Here is a 15,857-nt window from a genome sequence, read left to right as displayed (position 1 = left end):
GGTTTTGCCTTGTCCAAATAAAAAGCAAATCCAACCCAGCCCAATTACCAACCCATCAGTCTACTCGCAATCAATAAAGTAACAGCAGGTGTAGTCAACTGCTCTATCAAGCGGCACTTACTCAGCAATAATCTGTCACTGACGCCCAGTTTGGGTTCCACCAGGATCAAATCGGCTCCAGATCTCATTACAGCCTTGGTCCAAACATGGACAAAAGAGCTGAATTATGGAGTGAGGTGAGAGTGACTGTCTTTGACATCAAGGCAGCATTTGATCGAGTGAGGCATCAAGAAGCCCTAGTAAAACTGAAGTCAATGGGGATCGGAGGGCAAACTCTCCACTGGCTGAAGTCATACTTAGTACAAAGAAAGATGGTTGTGGCTGTTGGAAGCCAATCATCTCAGCCCCAGGATATTACTGCAGGAGTTCACCAGGACAGCGTCCTAGGCCCAACCAACTTCAGCTGCTTCATCAATGACCTTCCCTCCATTGTTACGACCAGGTAAGAAATGGGACTAGGGTTCCCTCTCAGCCTTCACCTGATCTTTAAAATTAATTTTTTTTTTTAGCTCCCCGAGTGATTCCTTGTTTACTAACTTCCAATTATAAGGCAAAGAAACTAGCCAAACAGGTTTTTTTTTTAGGTTTAAAGAAAAAAGGTTGAACTTTATTAAACTTAAACTCTAATTCCGTTAACGCCTACGGATATGCACCCACGCTAGCATGCATACACAGTACACACATGCAGATAGAGACAGAAGTGAAGAAATAAAGCGGAAACGTTTGAGGCAATATCTGAAGATGGTTTTGGTTACTGTTCTTTGCGCTCGCTGCAAAGTCCTTGATTGTAGGTAGGTCTTGCTTTTTGTTGGGGCTCAGTATTCTTCTTAAACCTTGTTCGATGTAGGAGACTTTTCTCTCTTGATGTTCATGTGTTCTCAATGGGTCCAGAGGTTTGTGAGAAAGAGAAGGGAGCAGACAAGAGAGGTCTTCTCACAGCAGGAGCAAACAGTCTGAGTTCAAAAACTCTGGCTAGTTCAAATAACCTGGAGCAGCCAGTTAATCATGTGACCAGCTGATTTAACCAGGCCTAGCTTTTGTGGATTGTATCACCTTAGCAGTTTCTGGAATGCTCCTCCTCACACCTTCAACGTCTGGTGATCAAAACCCATTGTGGGTTGAATTTGTCAGGGAATGGTCCTTTTGGCTCCACAAGCACTGTCTGTCAGTGTGCAAATGTCTTTCAGCTAAGTGTCTGGCAGCCCTTGTAACAGGGCTTCTCTTCTTCCCAGCAAGTTCAAAATCAATGTTCATATGACAAAATTAATATGCCTCATTCTTGGCAGGTGGGGGCAGCGCTTTAAAAAGGATTGAGAGAGAAAATATAAGACAGGAAAACGTATGCGTCTCTCTCCCTCAGTCATTCACATTCACTCATAAATCCTAAGACTTATTACAGCCTGTCTTTTCTTAGTGGCAGTGTTTCTTTAAACTTCCCTTTTTTGGCATCCCCATAAACATGTGGTTCTTTGGGGAGGTTTTTCTTCAGTTTGCCCATTTCTATGACAGCCTAGGGTGTCTTTGAGATGGCTAGGTTTAATTAGCCCCGAGTTGGATTTTTTTTTTCCTAGGAGAGTCAGTAGTGGGCGGGTCTACCCTGAATTCTCTTTCAGTGCTTTCCTGAGTCATGCAAAGGCTTTTGGACTCTTTTTTTTGGACTGCAGGGGAGGATTCTTTGCTGATCTCCCCTTTGTCCTCTGGGACATTCCTGCCTGCAGGTATTTGTGCAGGCTCTACTGTACTCCCGTGGCACTTCAATTAGACAAGGTATTACACCCAGTTTCTCTGCCCCCTAGGAGGTCTTTCTTGGTCTCTGCAAGTTCCTGTAAATGCTGTTAGCAACTCTGGTGGGGTGCGTCTAGTGTCTGCATTTACATAGGAGGATGTTGGATCTAACTTTTCAAATTTTTCGGGGTTGACAGTAGGGGTTTTTATTCGGGATTCCTCCTGGACTTCTTTTAACCTGCCCTCTTGGTCACTTTTTCCCCTTCCCCCCCCTTTCTAACCTTTTGCCAGCCTTATGCCTGCCTGTCCCCCTTTGTTCTCGGTTGGGGTCCCTTACAGTTCACCAGCCCTCTGCTGGAGGGTCCTAACACTGGTACAGAATTTAGGGGTGCAGGTTTCACTGTAGCTTGGAGTTTCCCCTCAACCTGGCACATGTAGCAACTCCTGCAGTACTCCACCACATCTTTGTGGAGTTTTGGCCAGTCGAACTGCTATCTTATGTGAGCTTTGATCTTTCGTATACCGACATGTACAGCCACTGTAGCCTCATGGGCCATTCTTAATATTTCTCTCCAGTACCTCTGCAGCACCACTAACTGGTGAACCACTGTCCACTCCTTGCTCTCAGGTCTGTGAGAAACACTCCATTTCCTCATCAGTACCTCATTCTTTAAATAGTAGTATTCAGGGGCTCCCTCTGCTTCACTTTCAGACCGGGCAGCCTGTGCTAACTCTCGCAATACTGGGGTCGGCTTGCTGAGCCTCAGCTAGGGAAAATCCATTTGACTCATTTCCTGGGTCTTCTAACTTTCCAAAGAAAGTCTTGGACAAACAGACCTCAAGGCCATCTGCCTGCCATACCAATTGTCTCCTCTGGGGGAGCTGGTTGGATCATGGCCTGATTCATTACACATTCAGGGAAACTGCAGGGGACCATTACCTGCCACTGCCCCGTTTCTCTGACCTCCTGCGGTCTCTCTTTTACTACTGGGGGGGCTACCACCTCCACCCCTGCCAGATCATTACCTAGGAGGTCAACCCCATCTATGGGCAAACTAGGGACACAATCCCTATGGTCACCAGTCCTGAAACTAGGTCGCACTCCAGGTGCACCCAGTGTACAGATAGAGGCATACACTGCCCTCCAATACCATTCACCACAATTCTGGTGCTCACTGCACTCTCTGGGGGGGAAAAGGTCAGGCCTTTTCCCAGTATAAGGGATCTAGGGCCCATGTCCCTGAGAATTACTATGGGCTTGCATGCCCCACTCAAGAGGCAAGGGGTTACTTTCCCATCCTGGGAAACCCTGATAACCTTCAGGAATCCTATTAAATTTTCCTGCACTTGAAGCCATAAGCTTCCTGGGTCTCACTTTTACTGCAGTTAAAGCCACAGCTTGTTCTGCTGTGCTTTCCATCAGATTCACTTCTTCACTGAGCGGGTGTGCCTTGATTAACCCTACAGATTTTCCCTTTAGTTTCAAGCAGTCAGCTTTTAAATGCCCTGCTTTATTACAATGGAAGCACACAAGTCTCCGGGTCGCAGTCCTGCTTATGGCACCTTCTTTTTTGGCTGGAGGGGGACCCCGTGTCTCCTGCTTTTCTTTCTCTCCCAGGACTGTTTGGGCTCCTATCACCTTCCCACCCTTTGTCCTTTTTGGATTTGTGGGGCTGATTAGGAAAGGTTCTCCCCTGGGAAACCCACTTATAAATTAAAGCAAACTCATCAGCCAGAACAGCTGCTTGTCGGGCTTTCTGAACCCACTGCTCCTCGCCATGGGTCTTTATGGAGAGTGGTAGAGAGTTTTTAAATTCTAATAGAATTGGTTCTGTGAGATTCTCATAGAAGGGCTGTACTTTAAGAGCCCTCAGCCACTGGTCAAAAGCCAGCCACTTACTTTTTTCAAACTCCAGATAAGTTTGATTAGCTTGCTTCTTGAGGGTTCTAAACCTTTGGCAATAGGCTTCGGGTACTAGTTCATATGCCCCGAGGATAGCATATTTTGCCTTCTCTTCTTCTCAGCAAGTTTAAAATCAATGCTCATGACAAAATTAATATGCCTCATTTTTGGCAGGTGGGGGTCTGCATAACACCATCATAAGGTTATGAGTAGGGATGTTCACTAATGATAGTTCAATTCCACTTGCAGCTCCATATTGAAGCAGTCCACACCCACATGCAGCAGGACCTGGATAACATTCAGGCTTAGGCAAAGTAGCAAGTAATATTCGCATCACACAAGTGCCATTGCCAACAAGAGAGAATCTAACCATCTCCCCAAGACATTCAAAAGACATCATCACTGAATCACCCACCATCAACATCCTAGGTGTCACCATTGACCAAAAACTTAACACTTAATACTGCAGCTACAAGAAGTCAGAGGCTGGGTATTCTGCGGTGAGTAATTCACCTCCTGACTCCCCAAAGTCTTTCCACCATCTACAAGGTACAAGTCAGGAGTGTGATGGAATACTCTCCACTTCCATGGATGAGTACAGCTCCAACACTACAAGAAGCTCGACACCATCCAGGACAAAGCAGCCTGCTTGATTGGTCCCCCATCCACCACTCCCTCCATCACAGGCGCAAAGTAGCTTCAGCATGTACCATTGACAAGATGCTCTGCAGCAAATCCCCAATGTTTCTTCAAGGACCCCTCTCAATCCTGAAACCTCTAATGCCTAGAACAAGTACAAGCAGGCGGATGGGAACAGCACTACCTGGAAGTTTCCCTCCAGATCACACACTGTCCTGACTTAGAAATATACTTCCGTTCCTTCATCGTCACTAGGTCAAAATCCTGGAACTCCATACCTAACAGCACAACAGCATCGCCTACTCAATGGGCAATTAGAATGGGCAATAAATGCTAGCCTTGCCAGTGATGCCCACATCCCGTGAATGAATAATAGAACGAGACTCAAGTGAAAATGCTTATTAGCATGAACTGAATCTAAACTATATGTACTGCAACAAATGATGCCTTTTCCTTCATCTGTTACTAATTCTTACAACAGATCATGTATCTTTTCCTCTAGAGAATAGATTACAAAAGTTATGTAAATTATCAAGTATATCTTGTATAACGTTCATGCTTATGCAAAATACCTTTTCAGCCCATGCCCAGAGGCCTATTCCAAGAAAAGCTGCTCCCAGCAACTGCAAAACAAAACAAATACAATAACACATTAGGTAAGTATATGAACATCCATGCATACGATAACAGTGAGCGTTATCAGTTCGCAGTCATTGCTGGGTACATTTCGCAAAAATTAGAGAGACAATACTCCAGATTATATAACATGTTATACTTTGTACTTAAGATCTCCATACATTCAATTTTAAGTAATTTATCTAAAAAAGCTAACCTCACGCCCACCTTTTTATTTTATTTTATTTTAAGTGCTGCATTTTCATTTTCTGATAAATGTCCAATATTCATGAACTAGAAATGCCACTTCCCAGCTTCTGGTAAAAATTTGCCCTCTCTTTTCAATCTCATGTTCTGCTATTTTTCTCCATCAGTCAACAGTGTGCACTATTGGTTTTCCAAGTCAATCATTTGTAAAAGAAATTTAGCTGTTCATACCTATAAGGGCCTGAAATTGAATTTTCAGAAAGCAACAGAGTGGATCTCTGACTGCTACCTTTGCTTACATTACAACAGTAACTATATTTCAGAAGAACTTCATTAGCTTTGAAGGTCTTTGGGTCACAAAAGTTTCCACGTAAATGCAAGTTCTTTCTTCTTTCATTCCATTATTTAAATGGAGAGAGACTGCAGAATGCTGCGGTACTGAAGGATCTGGGAGTTCTTGTACATGAATCACAAAAAGTTAGCATGCAGGTAGAACAAGTAATTAGGAAAGCAAATGGAATGTTGGCCTTTATGACAAGGGGGCTGGAGTATAAATGTACTAAAGTATTGCTACAACTCTACAGGGCATTAGCGAGATCTTACCTACAGTTTTGGTCTTATTATTTAAAGGAGGGATATACTTGCATTGGAAGCAGTTCAGAGAAGGTTCAGTAGACCGATTCCTGGGATGAGGGGGTTGACTTATGAGGAGAGGTTGAGCCTATACTCATTGGAGTTCAGAAGGAAGAGAGGTGATCTTACAGAATCCTACAAGATTCTGAGGGGGCTTGACAGGGTAGATGCTGAAGAGCATGTTTCCCTTCATGGGGGAATCTAGAACTAGGGGGCAGAGTTTAAAAATAAGGGGTCACCCATTTAAGGCTGAGATGAGGAATTTCATCTCTCAGAGTTGTTAATCTTTGGAATTCTCTTCCCCAACGAGCAGTGGGGGCTGGGTCATTGAATATATTCAAAGCTGAGTTAGACAGATTTTTGATCTGCAAGGGAGTCAAGGATTATGGGGGTCCAGCAGGAAAGTGGGGTTAAGGCCGCAATGATCTTATTGAATGGCAGAGCAGGCTTGAGGGACCAAATGGCCTACTCCTGCTCCTTTTCTTATGATCTCATTCCTCAAGAGTGGAACCTAAAAATGTGGGTGACAGAAAAGACTAAAGGACATGATCCAGTATGGGGCAAGTAACAGGTGAATTATAAATACATCGAAAGTGCTTTGCCTCCCCGTACCAATGATCCATCACTTCTCATATATGAGAGAAAAAGGATGGCAAAAGTAGATGACAAAGACAAAAGGAAGAGACGACACTGAATATGACAGGAACAGGTAAGGGACACATTTCATTGGCTCACTATAGGCAGCATCAACACTAATATATCAAAAGTATTGATACATCTTGCACGTGCAAGAAACGTTCATGCCACACAGCTGCCAAGCAATGACCATCTCCAGCAACAGGGAATCTAAACATCTCCCAGTGACATCCAACGGCATAACCATTGTTAAATTCCCCACCATCAATATCCTGGGGGTCACTGTTGACCAGAAACCTAACTGGATCAGCCACATTAATACCGTGGCTACAAGGGCAGATCAGAGGGAGGCACTGCCCACTCTGTCAATACAGTCTTCCAAGCAAGGAATTGGGTAGGAGTCTGCCTTTGTGACTGCATTAACCTTTCTGCAGTCTGTGCAGAATCTAGTTGAACCATCAGGTTTAGGCTCAAACACTACTGGGGAACTTCAGCTGCTTTGACTGGGTTCAATTAGGTAGTTTTCCAACATGTATTGGATTTCTGCTTTTACCTGGGCCTGTTTCTCTGAACTTAAGTGATAAGGATGCTGTTTTTAGGAAAGGATTCCCCTACATCCACACCATGTAAGGCTAAGGTTGTATATTCTGGCTTGGCCCTACAGACTCTTTTAAATGCTATAAGGCCTTATTCGGTCTTCTCATTGTTCTGCATCTAAATATGCAAGCATAGTGTCCAATCTCCCTAACAATTCAGTATTAGCTAACCGAATATTAGGAGATTCAATTTGAGAATTGTCTAGGCCTCCTTCTGCCTCATCCTCACTATCCCTTTCATCCTTCATTGTCTTTACTACCTGACATACCTGTGCTTGCTTATCCTCCTCCCAGCGATGATATTGTTTCAACATATAGATGTGACACAGCCAATTCTTTTTCTGGCGATCTGGGGGTATCAAATAATTTACTTTACCAGTTCTTTTGACTTTATATGGACCACTGAACACTGCTTTCAGCAGTTCACCCTGTAAAGGCAGTAATACGAACACCTCATCCCATGGTTGAAATGTTAGGGTCTTGGCATGCTCCTCTGTCCATTTCTTCATGGTTGTTTGGGAAACTTTCAAGTGTTTATTTATTTTATTTATTTATTTAGCGATACAGCACTGAAACAGGCCCTTCAGCCCACCAACAATCACCCATTTATACTAACCCTGCAGTAATCCCATATTCCCTTACACCTACCGACACCAGGGGCAATTTTTACAATGGCCAATTTACCCATCAACCTGCAAGTCTTTGGCTGTGGGACGAAACCGGAGCACCCGGCGAAAACCCACGCAGTCACAGGGAAAACTTGCAAACTCCACACAGGCAGTACCCAGAATTGAACCCGGGTCCCTGGAGCTGTGAGGCTGCAGTGTGTTCCTGAGACACTTTGCAGGCTCTCGGGAGCTGCGCCCAGAACACGGATATAAAACACAGAAGTTTCATCCCTCTGTTCTAAAAAAAACATTTATTTAATTAGTTTGAGGGCCTCTTACCGCATGTCCATAAACTAATTCAAAGGGACTAAAACTGGTAGACTCATTGGTTTGCCACTAGGGATTCACCTAAAGAAATTCTATCTCTTTATCCCAATCATGGGGATATTCTTGACAGTATGCCCTGTTCATCGTTTTGAGGGTCTGATGGTATCGTTCTACAGCCCCTTGTGTCTGTGGGTGGCATGCTGAAGACTTTAACTGTGGTATACCCAAATTACCCATAACTTCCTGGAAAATTTTAGACATAAAATTGGAACCTTGATCTGACTGAATCTCAATCGGTAATCCATATCCAGTGAAGAACTGAGTTAACTTCTCTACCACTTCCTTAGCAGAAATTGTTCTCAAGGAAATGGTCTCTGGGAACGAAGTAGCCATATTCATAAGAGTGTATATTGGTGGCCTGCTTTTGTTTTCAGTAAAAGTCCTACACAGTCTACCAAACCCTATTAAATGGTTCTCCAAAAACTGGTATGGGAATTAGAGGTGCCAGTTTTATGGCAGGTTGCGGTTTTCCCACAATCTGGCACATTTAGTAGCCTTCTGGAACTTCATTTGCCTCAGCTTCCGTTCGAGCCAATTATGCCACTTTATTTAACTCTGGATCGGCTTGCTGAGCCTCGATAAGAGAAGACTTACTCACCATTTCCTTTGGATTATCCAAATCCCCAAAGAAAGTTTCAGATATTCAGCTATCTGTCTGTGTTGCCAATTTTCCTCCGACAATAGAACTTGCTTAAGCCATTGCTCAGGTCATTACGTGAAGGAAAAATTCCTGGAACCTTTTCCTGCAACTGTTCCGTCTCTTTGACTTCACTTGCTCTTTCCGTGACTACTGGAGAAGCTACTACCTTCGCTCCAGCCAAATCATTCCCCAGGAGTAGGTCAACTCTATCTATAGGCAAACTATGGACACCGTTCCAGACATTAAGTTACACTCCAAGTGCACCCAATACAAAGGTACGGGTATATACTCCCCTCCAATACCATGCACTAAAACCTTGGCATTCACTGCGCTCTCTGGTGGAAAAGTTATGCCTTTCCCCAGCAAGAATGTTTGGGTGGCTCCTGAATCCGCTAAGTATAACTATAGGTTTATTTGCCTCACTTGAGGGATAAGGAGCTACTTTTCCTTTTGACAAGAATTCCCTATAATTCTTGGGTATCTTGTTCACGTCCCCCACACTCACAGCAGTTTTTGTACCTGACCTTACGGATGCAGTCAGAGCTACAGCTTGATCTGTCATATTGTCGGTCGGGGTCCCTTTCTCTACATTGGCCTGTGTATCCCAATAATTCCCAAGGGTTTACCCCGCAACTTCCAGCATTCCATACAAATCTGTCCCACCTTGTGACAATGGTAATACTTCGGCGTTCGGACCTCACTTCCACCCTCAGCATTTTCCTTTCTGGCCTGAGGAGATCATCGTAGGACGTTCCCAGCTGTCCCTTCTTGTCCCCGGCTACTTGCCATCCTTTCACCCTCCCACCTTTCAATCCTTCTAGGGTTTGTGGGGGTGATGGACAAAGGCTTTGGGCTTGTAAACAAGGTCAATCATCAGCAATCTCAGCTGCCTTTCAGGATGTTGAAACCTTCTAGTTCGCTACATGGATTCTTACCAACGGAGGAAGTGAATTTTAACTTCTTCCAGGAGAATTATTTCCCCAAGATTCTCATATGTGGCGTCTACCTTTCGTGCCCACATCCAACAGCCAACATTTATTTGCTTTACCCTCTCAAATTCTATACAAGTCTGCCCAGGCTGTCTCCGGAGGTTCCAAAATTTCTGCCGATAAGCTTCAGAGACTAACTCATATGCAGTGAGAATAGCCTCTTTTGCCATCTCAATCTGCAGAAACCTCCTCAGAAAGCATTGCATAAACTTCATGAGCTCTGCCCAGCGACCTGCTTTGCATAAGCAGTGTCCAGCTTTCCTTCAGCCACTTCATCTGTCTGGCTATCTTTTTCAAAAGAAATGAAAAATGCCTCTATGTCCCTTTCCTCAAACTTCAGAAGAGCTTGCACAAATTTAAACAGCTCTCCACTGAGTCCTGGGCTGAGGTCAGATCCTTCCTCACCAGAACTTTCATTGGAGTCAAGACCTCCCCTTTGTCTTAGTTCCATTTTTAATTCATATTCCCTTCTTTCTCTTTTTCTCTCTTTCCTTTTCCTCAAGTTCAAGTTTCTTCATTGTCAATTCTCTTTAAAGCTCAAGTTTTTTTCATTTCCAATTGCAACTGAATCCTAGCTAATTCAACTGAACTACTATCTGGATCACTTTTTTCTGCTCCCAATTTCAAATGTTGTGCTATTAAATTATGTCTGCTTTCATAGCTGCTGGTTTTAACTCTATCTCCAATTTTCCCTGCCAATGCTATTAGCTTAACCTTGGTTAAGTTTCTCAAATCACTCAGGGATAAGTCCTCCTTCTCCAGAAAGGTTGTAGCAAATGACAGGCATTCTAGCAGTGTAAACTTTACTCCAATGCACAAGAAAACTGTTTTTTTTTTCCTTTTGCCTTTTCAATTATTATTACCCTACTTACAATTGCACATTTCCAACATCAATGGAATTACTTCAGTTCTCCAATGAATCCATCTCCACAATTCTAACAAATGAATGCTCGAAAAAAATAGACGCACCTTCATAACACCACATTCACCTCCTCTGGGACCCATCTTTTGTTTCTTTACTTGTCCCATTACCACTCCCTTTTGCCTTGCATCATCATCCCTTTTGTCTTTTAACCTCTTCTGCCTTCCACCCTATCACAGCCTTCCTTTTTGTTCTTTGATTCCCTCCCCTCTATCCCTGCCTCTGTCCTTGCTTAAAACCTGTTACACCAAACTTTTTCCATGAAAGGTCATCTACCTAAAACATCAACTCTGATTTCCTCTCCTCAGATGAGGCTTGCCCTGCTGAGTATTTCCAGCATTTTCTGTTATTGTAACTATAAAACTCAGGACAGATGAAAGCGATACCATAAATGTAGCAATATGTTCTTCATTTTCCAGTCAATTTTCCATTTGCTCTTGCTCTAACAGGATCAGCTACAAGTAATTTTGCAAAGTAAAGCATTTGAAATAAATTACTAACGGTGATCAAGAACATGGTATTCACAGAAAAAGGGCAGAATCCTAGAATTCAATCCCCAAAGCAGTAAAAATTCACAAATCATTTCAGTCACCTTGAGTAAGCAGACCTACATGCATAGTTTGTATTACAGGCCGTTTGATAAAGTGCATATTTCAGAATGAATACCATTTTTCTAGCATGCTCAAACTATTTTAATATTTCAGTACTAATACTAATGACCTCAGTGTAAAATAAAATGTTTTTCTAATTTGATTTATTCTATTTGAAGTTTTGAATTTTTTTGAAAAACACTAAACTCTAAAGAAATTAATTCCTTGTTATTTCTAATTAAACATTTAGACATGGGCCTGATGCTTTAAAACTACGACATTAATACACCTTACTTGGATTGGCATATCTGGATGTACAGATCCACCTGCATTGCAATCATAGCATCACATTTTTCAGAAGCGATATAATGAATTTGGGTAGATTCCATTATAGCATATATTGCCAGTTGGCAGTATTGCAACCACACCCAGTATAATACAGGACTTCTACTGAAAGCAAATGAAACCATGTCATATCAAGAGGCACACCCAGACTTAAACACGAGTATTTCTCGGCAAACCGGTTAACAAGTTGGATACAGGTGTGGAGAGCTTTCAGTCCATCCAGGTTCTACCACACACCAAATCCTCTTAACTCACTCATTTCCTTGAGATAACAAAAAAAAAAATTACTCTAAAGGAGAACATAAATTCTTCTTACAATCCTGTATGCTTTTATGAAGTTCCCGCCTGATCACCTCCTTCAAGACTGAGGCAGCCAATTTTTCCTTATAAATTAGTCCTTAGTCCTGGCGATGAGAAACCGAACCTTCAGCTTTGAATTATGGATTGATATCCAACAAGATACTCAGGTTCAATGAGTATAGATGTCCTGCCCCCAATTTCATAGTTTGCTACCTCTAGATTTGACTATTCCAACATGCTCTTGGTCAGCATCCCATCTTCCAGCCTCTATAAACTTGAGGCCATCCAAAGCTCTGTTGCCTTTGTTAACTCCAGATTTGACGATCGTGAGGCTGGCTTCCCATCTTCCGTCCTCCATAAACTTCCAAACCTCTGCTGTCTGTATCCTAACTCGCACCAAGCCCCATTCACCCATCACTCCTGTGCTCAAAGAACTAACCATCAGTTGGCATAAAGAGGGTTGCGGTCATGGAAGGTGCATTCACATCAAGGACTGTCAAACTGTTAAGTTAGCCTATGAATCCTTCCACTACTTCACACGATTCTCTAAAGGGAAGAATGTTGTTTTGTAGCTGCACAATCAGTCCTTTGACATTAGGGATCAGCTTCATGGCTCTCCTCCAGGGACTGAATGTCTCCCTTGTTCTTCAATGGCCATAAATGAACAGTACTCATCACACAATCTGAGCAAAATACTGCACAGTTTTAGCATTATATTAAACACATATGTCCTTGGATTTGTACCATATCCCCTATGTAATTCAACATTTTATTTGATTAATTAATTGCTGCTCCACAGCATCTCGGCAAGTAAAAGTGTATACTAATGCCGTACATCTTTTCCAGTTACACCCTTAGCTATTGCAGCCTCATTTTATGGTGTGTGTATGTTGCTCATTTCGTTTGTTTAAAAAATATCTACAGATAGGTACAATCAGCACAGAAATATAGTTGATGGAATTCATAATTGTCCAGAATTTTGTAAAGAAAGCCTTGCATGTATATACTGCCTTTCATGACCTTTGGTTGTAAAGTGCTTTGGGACATCCTATGAAATACTTCTGAAGTGTAGCCACTGTTGCAACATAGGATACACAGCAGCCAATTTGCGCACAGCAAGGTCCCACAATGTGATAATGACCAAATAATCTGTTTTTGGAGATGTTGAGAGATATCCATTGGCCAGGGCACCAGAGATAACTCCTCTGCTCTTCTTCAAACTAGTGCCATGGGATCTTATGCAAGACAGTATTCTCTTAGTACTGCACTGGTGTGTCAGCCTAGATTTTTTATGCTCAAGTGTCTGCAGTGCAACTTGAACTCAACTTTTTGACTCAAGAGGCAAGAGTGCTACCCACTGAGCCACAGATGACACTATAGGTCATTCTATGAAATATCACGCCTGTCAGATGTGGCATAAAATGTACTATAAATTTAAGTAGAACAGTGCACTTTTTAGTAATCCACTACCTAAATATGAACATCTCAATGACACCATATAATACTTTGCTAGAAAATTCAGTAAAGAAACTGAAATGAGCAAAGAAGTGTCAGCCTACCTCTGATTAAATGCATATAGACACACCCATTACTGTATCTTCCCAATCTAAACCCAAAAAGAACATGAAGTCTCTCAATCCTGAACAAGTACCTCAATGACCCCATCTTATCCCAGATTCAGGATTATTACCTCTGTTCCCTCTGTATCCTTCCAAAGCTGATTAGGCTCAGTAGCCCGGTCACCACATAGCTTTATTACTACTGGGTCTTCACCACAGGCTCAGATATTCTGCAAGTTTCAGAAATCATTTGTCTATATTCCACTAAATACAGTTCACAAATGCACAATTTTAAACAGCATCAAGAACAACTAGCTGCAAGAGTGGAGAATCTATATCTTTATTAATTTTGATTTTTACACTTTTTTTTTGCAGATTGTAACGTTTGTAGCATCTGTTGTTTCAGGATAACTGCACAATAACAACCATTCAGACCCAAATATTGATCCAAGCTCACTGTGTGACACCATGGATCAGAGACCCCACAATTAATGACAGGAATTTGGCCAGTCTGTATGCTGCCCTTTTCCTTAATCTACTGATACTTATTTTTAATCCCATGGAACTTTAAAAATCTATACATTTTAAAATATTAGCTTGCACCCAAGAGCTCAAGATTGGGAAGAAACATATCTTTAGATAACTAAAAGCAAACTGTTATTTCCAAAGAAAGTAGCCTACAAACTTTGCTGTCCTTACAATTTTAATCACTGACCAGATGACCTCCCTCTTTTCCTTACCATCTAAAATATATGTCTTTAATCATGATAACCCATAAATTGCTATCTGCCAACATTAGCAATATAGTTACACACTAGCAAATTTCCAACCATATAAATTAGCAAATTTAAATCAAAGGTTCTAGATTAAAGTAATATTAGAGATATGGCTGCCCTCCTTATGCTGCAGAATAGTTAAACAATGAGCAAAAAGGCATTATAATTTTACAAATCATTGCAAGAAGGCAACTAGTGCTAAAGAACTGCTATAACCTCAAAACAAAAACATACTTGTAATGCATCTATTTTTAATCTTTGTATTTGAAAAAGTTTGCATCATATTAATTCAAGTCCGTTAAGTACCTTAAGTAAATGTTCAAACAGCACCTTTTCTTGGCAATACATTTTAATGGGGATCAGACAAACACAAATGTGTATTCTATTCATAACCAAAGGATGCTTAGCACATGCAACAAATCTAATTCTTTCTAGACTATTGTTAAAAGCCTCCTTTTTATTAGTCTATTCATAACTTTTTATCTGTATGCCTTAAAAATTCAAAGCTTTATTTTTTTAAAATGTTATTTTAAAATCATTAACTTGTACCCAAGGCCTTAAAATCGGACAATGCCAGATCTATAAATGACTAAATGTTATTTCCAAAGTGAAAAGACACTTTGCTGCGTCTACTATTTCAATCACCGACCAGATGATTTTAAAATTTAAAAGTTGCTATTTTAGAGATGTTGGCTGTTGAAATCTATAGACTAATTATGGGATTTTTTAAAAAAAATTATGTTCCTACTGACCACTTTGCCCTTCTGTATTAAACAAAAGAGGCAACAGTGGTCAGTCAACGGGGAAAACAGCTTTGAGCAACTGATGAGCTGGAAAACAAACTCAAAGTACAACATTGGTAATAACGGTACCTCTTAAACTAGGCATCATGTTCGGCTTTTGTCACCTTTCAGTACTAAAAAGCTGCTACTACCTGTTGCAAAATCGTCCACAATTTACAAACGGCGGACTCTTAATACAGAAGCTGGCGGTGGGGATTTGAAGTTTTTTTTTGTTCAAACATGTTCCTGCAGATAAGGACAAGCACCGAGGTCCGGAGGCAGACAAAAGGCTCCGACTGCCCCGCCACTCAGCACAACCAACACCATGCAACTTACCCAAAACACTATGTTGAAGCCGAACAGGACATATTTAACGCAACAACTAACTTCAGGTCCTTTGAAATGTTTGCCAGACATGGTGAGCTGGGACTGACGAGGGGTAAACAGCGAAACCGAGAGCCGGGCAGTCGCCTTCACTGAGGCTCAACAGCGAACATGAGAAGCCAGGGACCGAAGCCCGCCCGCCGCATCAGGACACCGACTGGACAAACATCGGGCTTCGCTCAAGAGGGAGCGGGGAAGGCGGCGACTTCGATCCTGTACACAGCTCCTTCGATTTAGCCCCTATTCACCGACAAGCCGCCGCCATAGACCATATCATCACTACGCCTGCGCTTTACAGCGTGTGCCCGCATGAACGCGCTGCGCGGCCCAGTTCCAAACTGAGCACGCGCGGGAGCCTCGGCCAGCAGGGGCGCGCATGCGTACCGGAAGACACGACCAATATGGGCACGCAGACGCGCGGGGCCACAGCGTGCATGACGCGTCCTAGACAGGCCCAAAGCTGAGCTCAGCCAATGAATTACGTAAGGAAAGTCTATCTTCTTTGGCCTCCTTATCTCGAGAGACAATGGATACGCGCCTGGAGGTGGTCAGTGGTTTGTG

General features: G+C 42.4%; 1 protein-coding gene across 2 annotated transcripts in view; it reads right to left on the bottom strand.

Annotated features, from left to right (window-relative positions):
- The window catches only part of LOC137375879 (tetraspanin-17), a 61,103-nt gene extending 45,472 nt beyond the window's left edge, over positions 1-15,631 (bottom strand). For both annotated transcript variants that reach the window (XM_068043496.1, XM_068043495.1), the window contains exons 1-2: positions 15,249-15,631; positions 4,900-4,950 (exon numbers count right to left, since the gene is read on the bottom strand). In XM_068043496.1, coding sequence (XP_067899597.1) covers positions 4,900-4,950; positions 15,249-15,329 — 132 coding nt within the window. In that variant the 5' untranslated portion in view covers positions 15,330-15,631. The remainder of the gene's footprint in view (positions 1-4,899; positions 4,951-15,248) is intronic.
- Positions 15,632-15,857: the final 226 nt, after the last annotated feature.

The sequence above is a fragment of the Heterodontus francisci genome, chromosome 12 (genome assembly GCF_036365525.1).
Source record: "Heterodontus francisci isolate sHetFra1 chromosome 12, sHetFra1.hap1, whole genome shotgun sequence".
Classification (NCBI taxonomy): Eukaryota; Metazoa; Chordata; class Chondrichthyes; order Heterodontiformes; family Heterodontidae; genus Heterodontus; species Heterodontus francisci.
The sequence above is the reverse complement of the archived record's forward strand: the minus strand, read 5'-3'. Positions and strand labels throughout refer to the sequence as shown.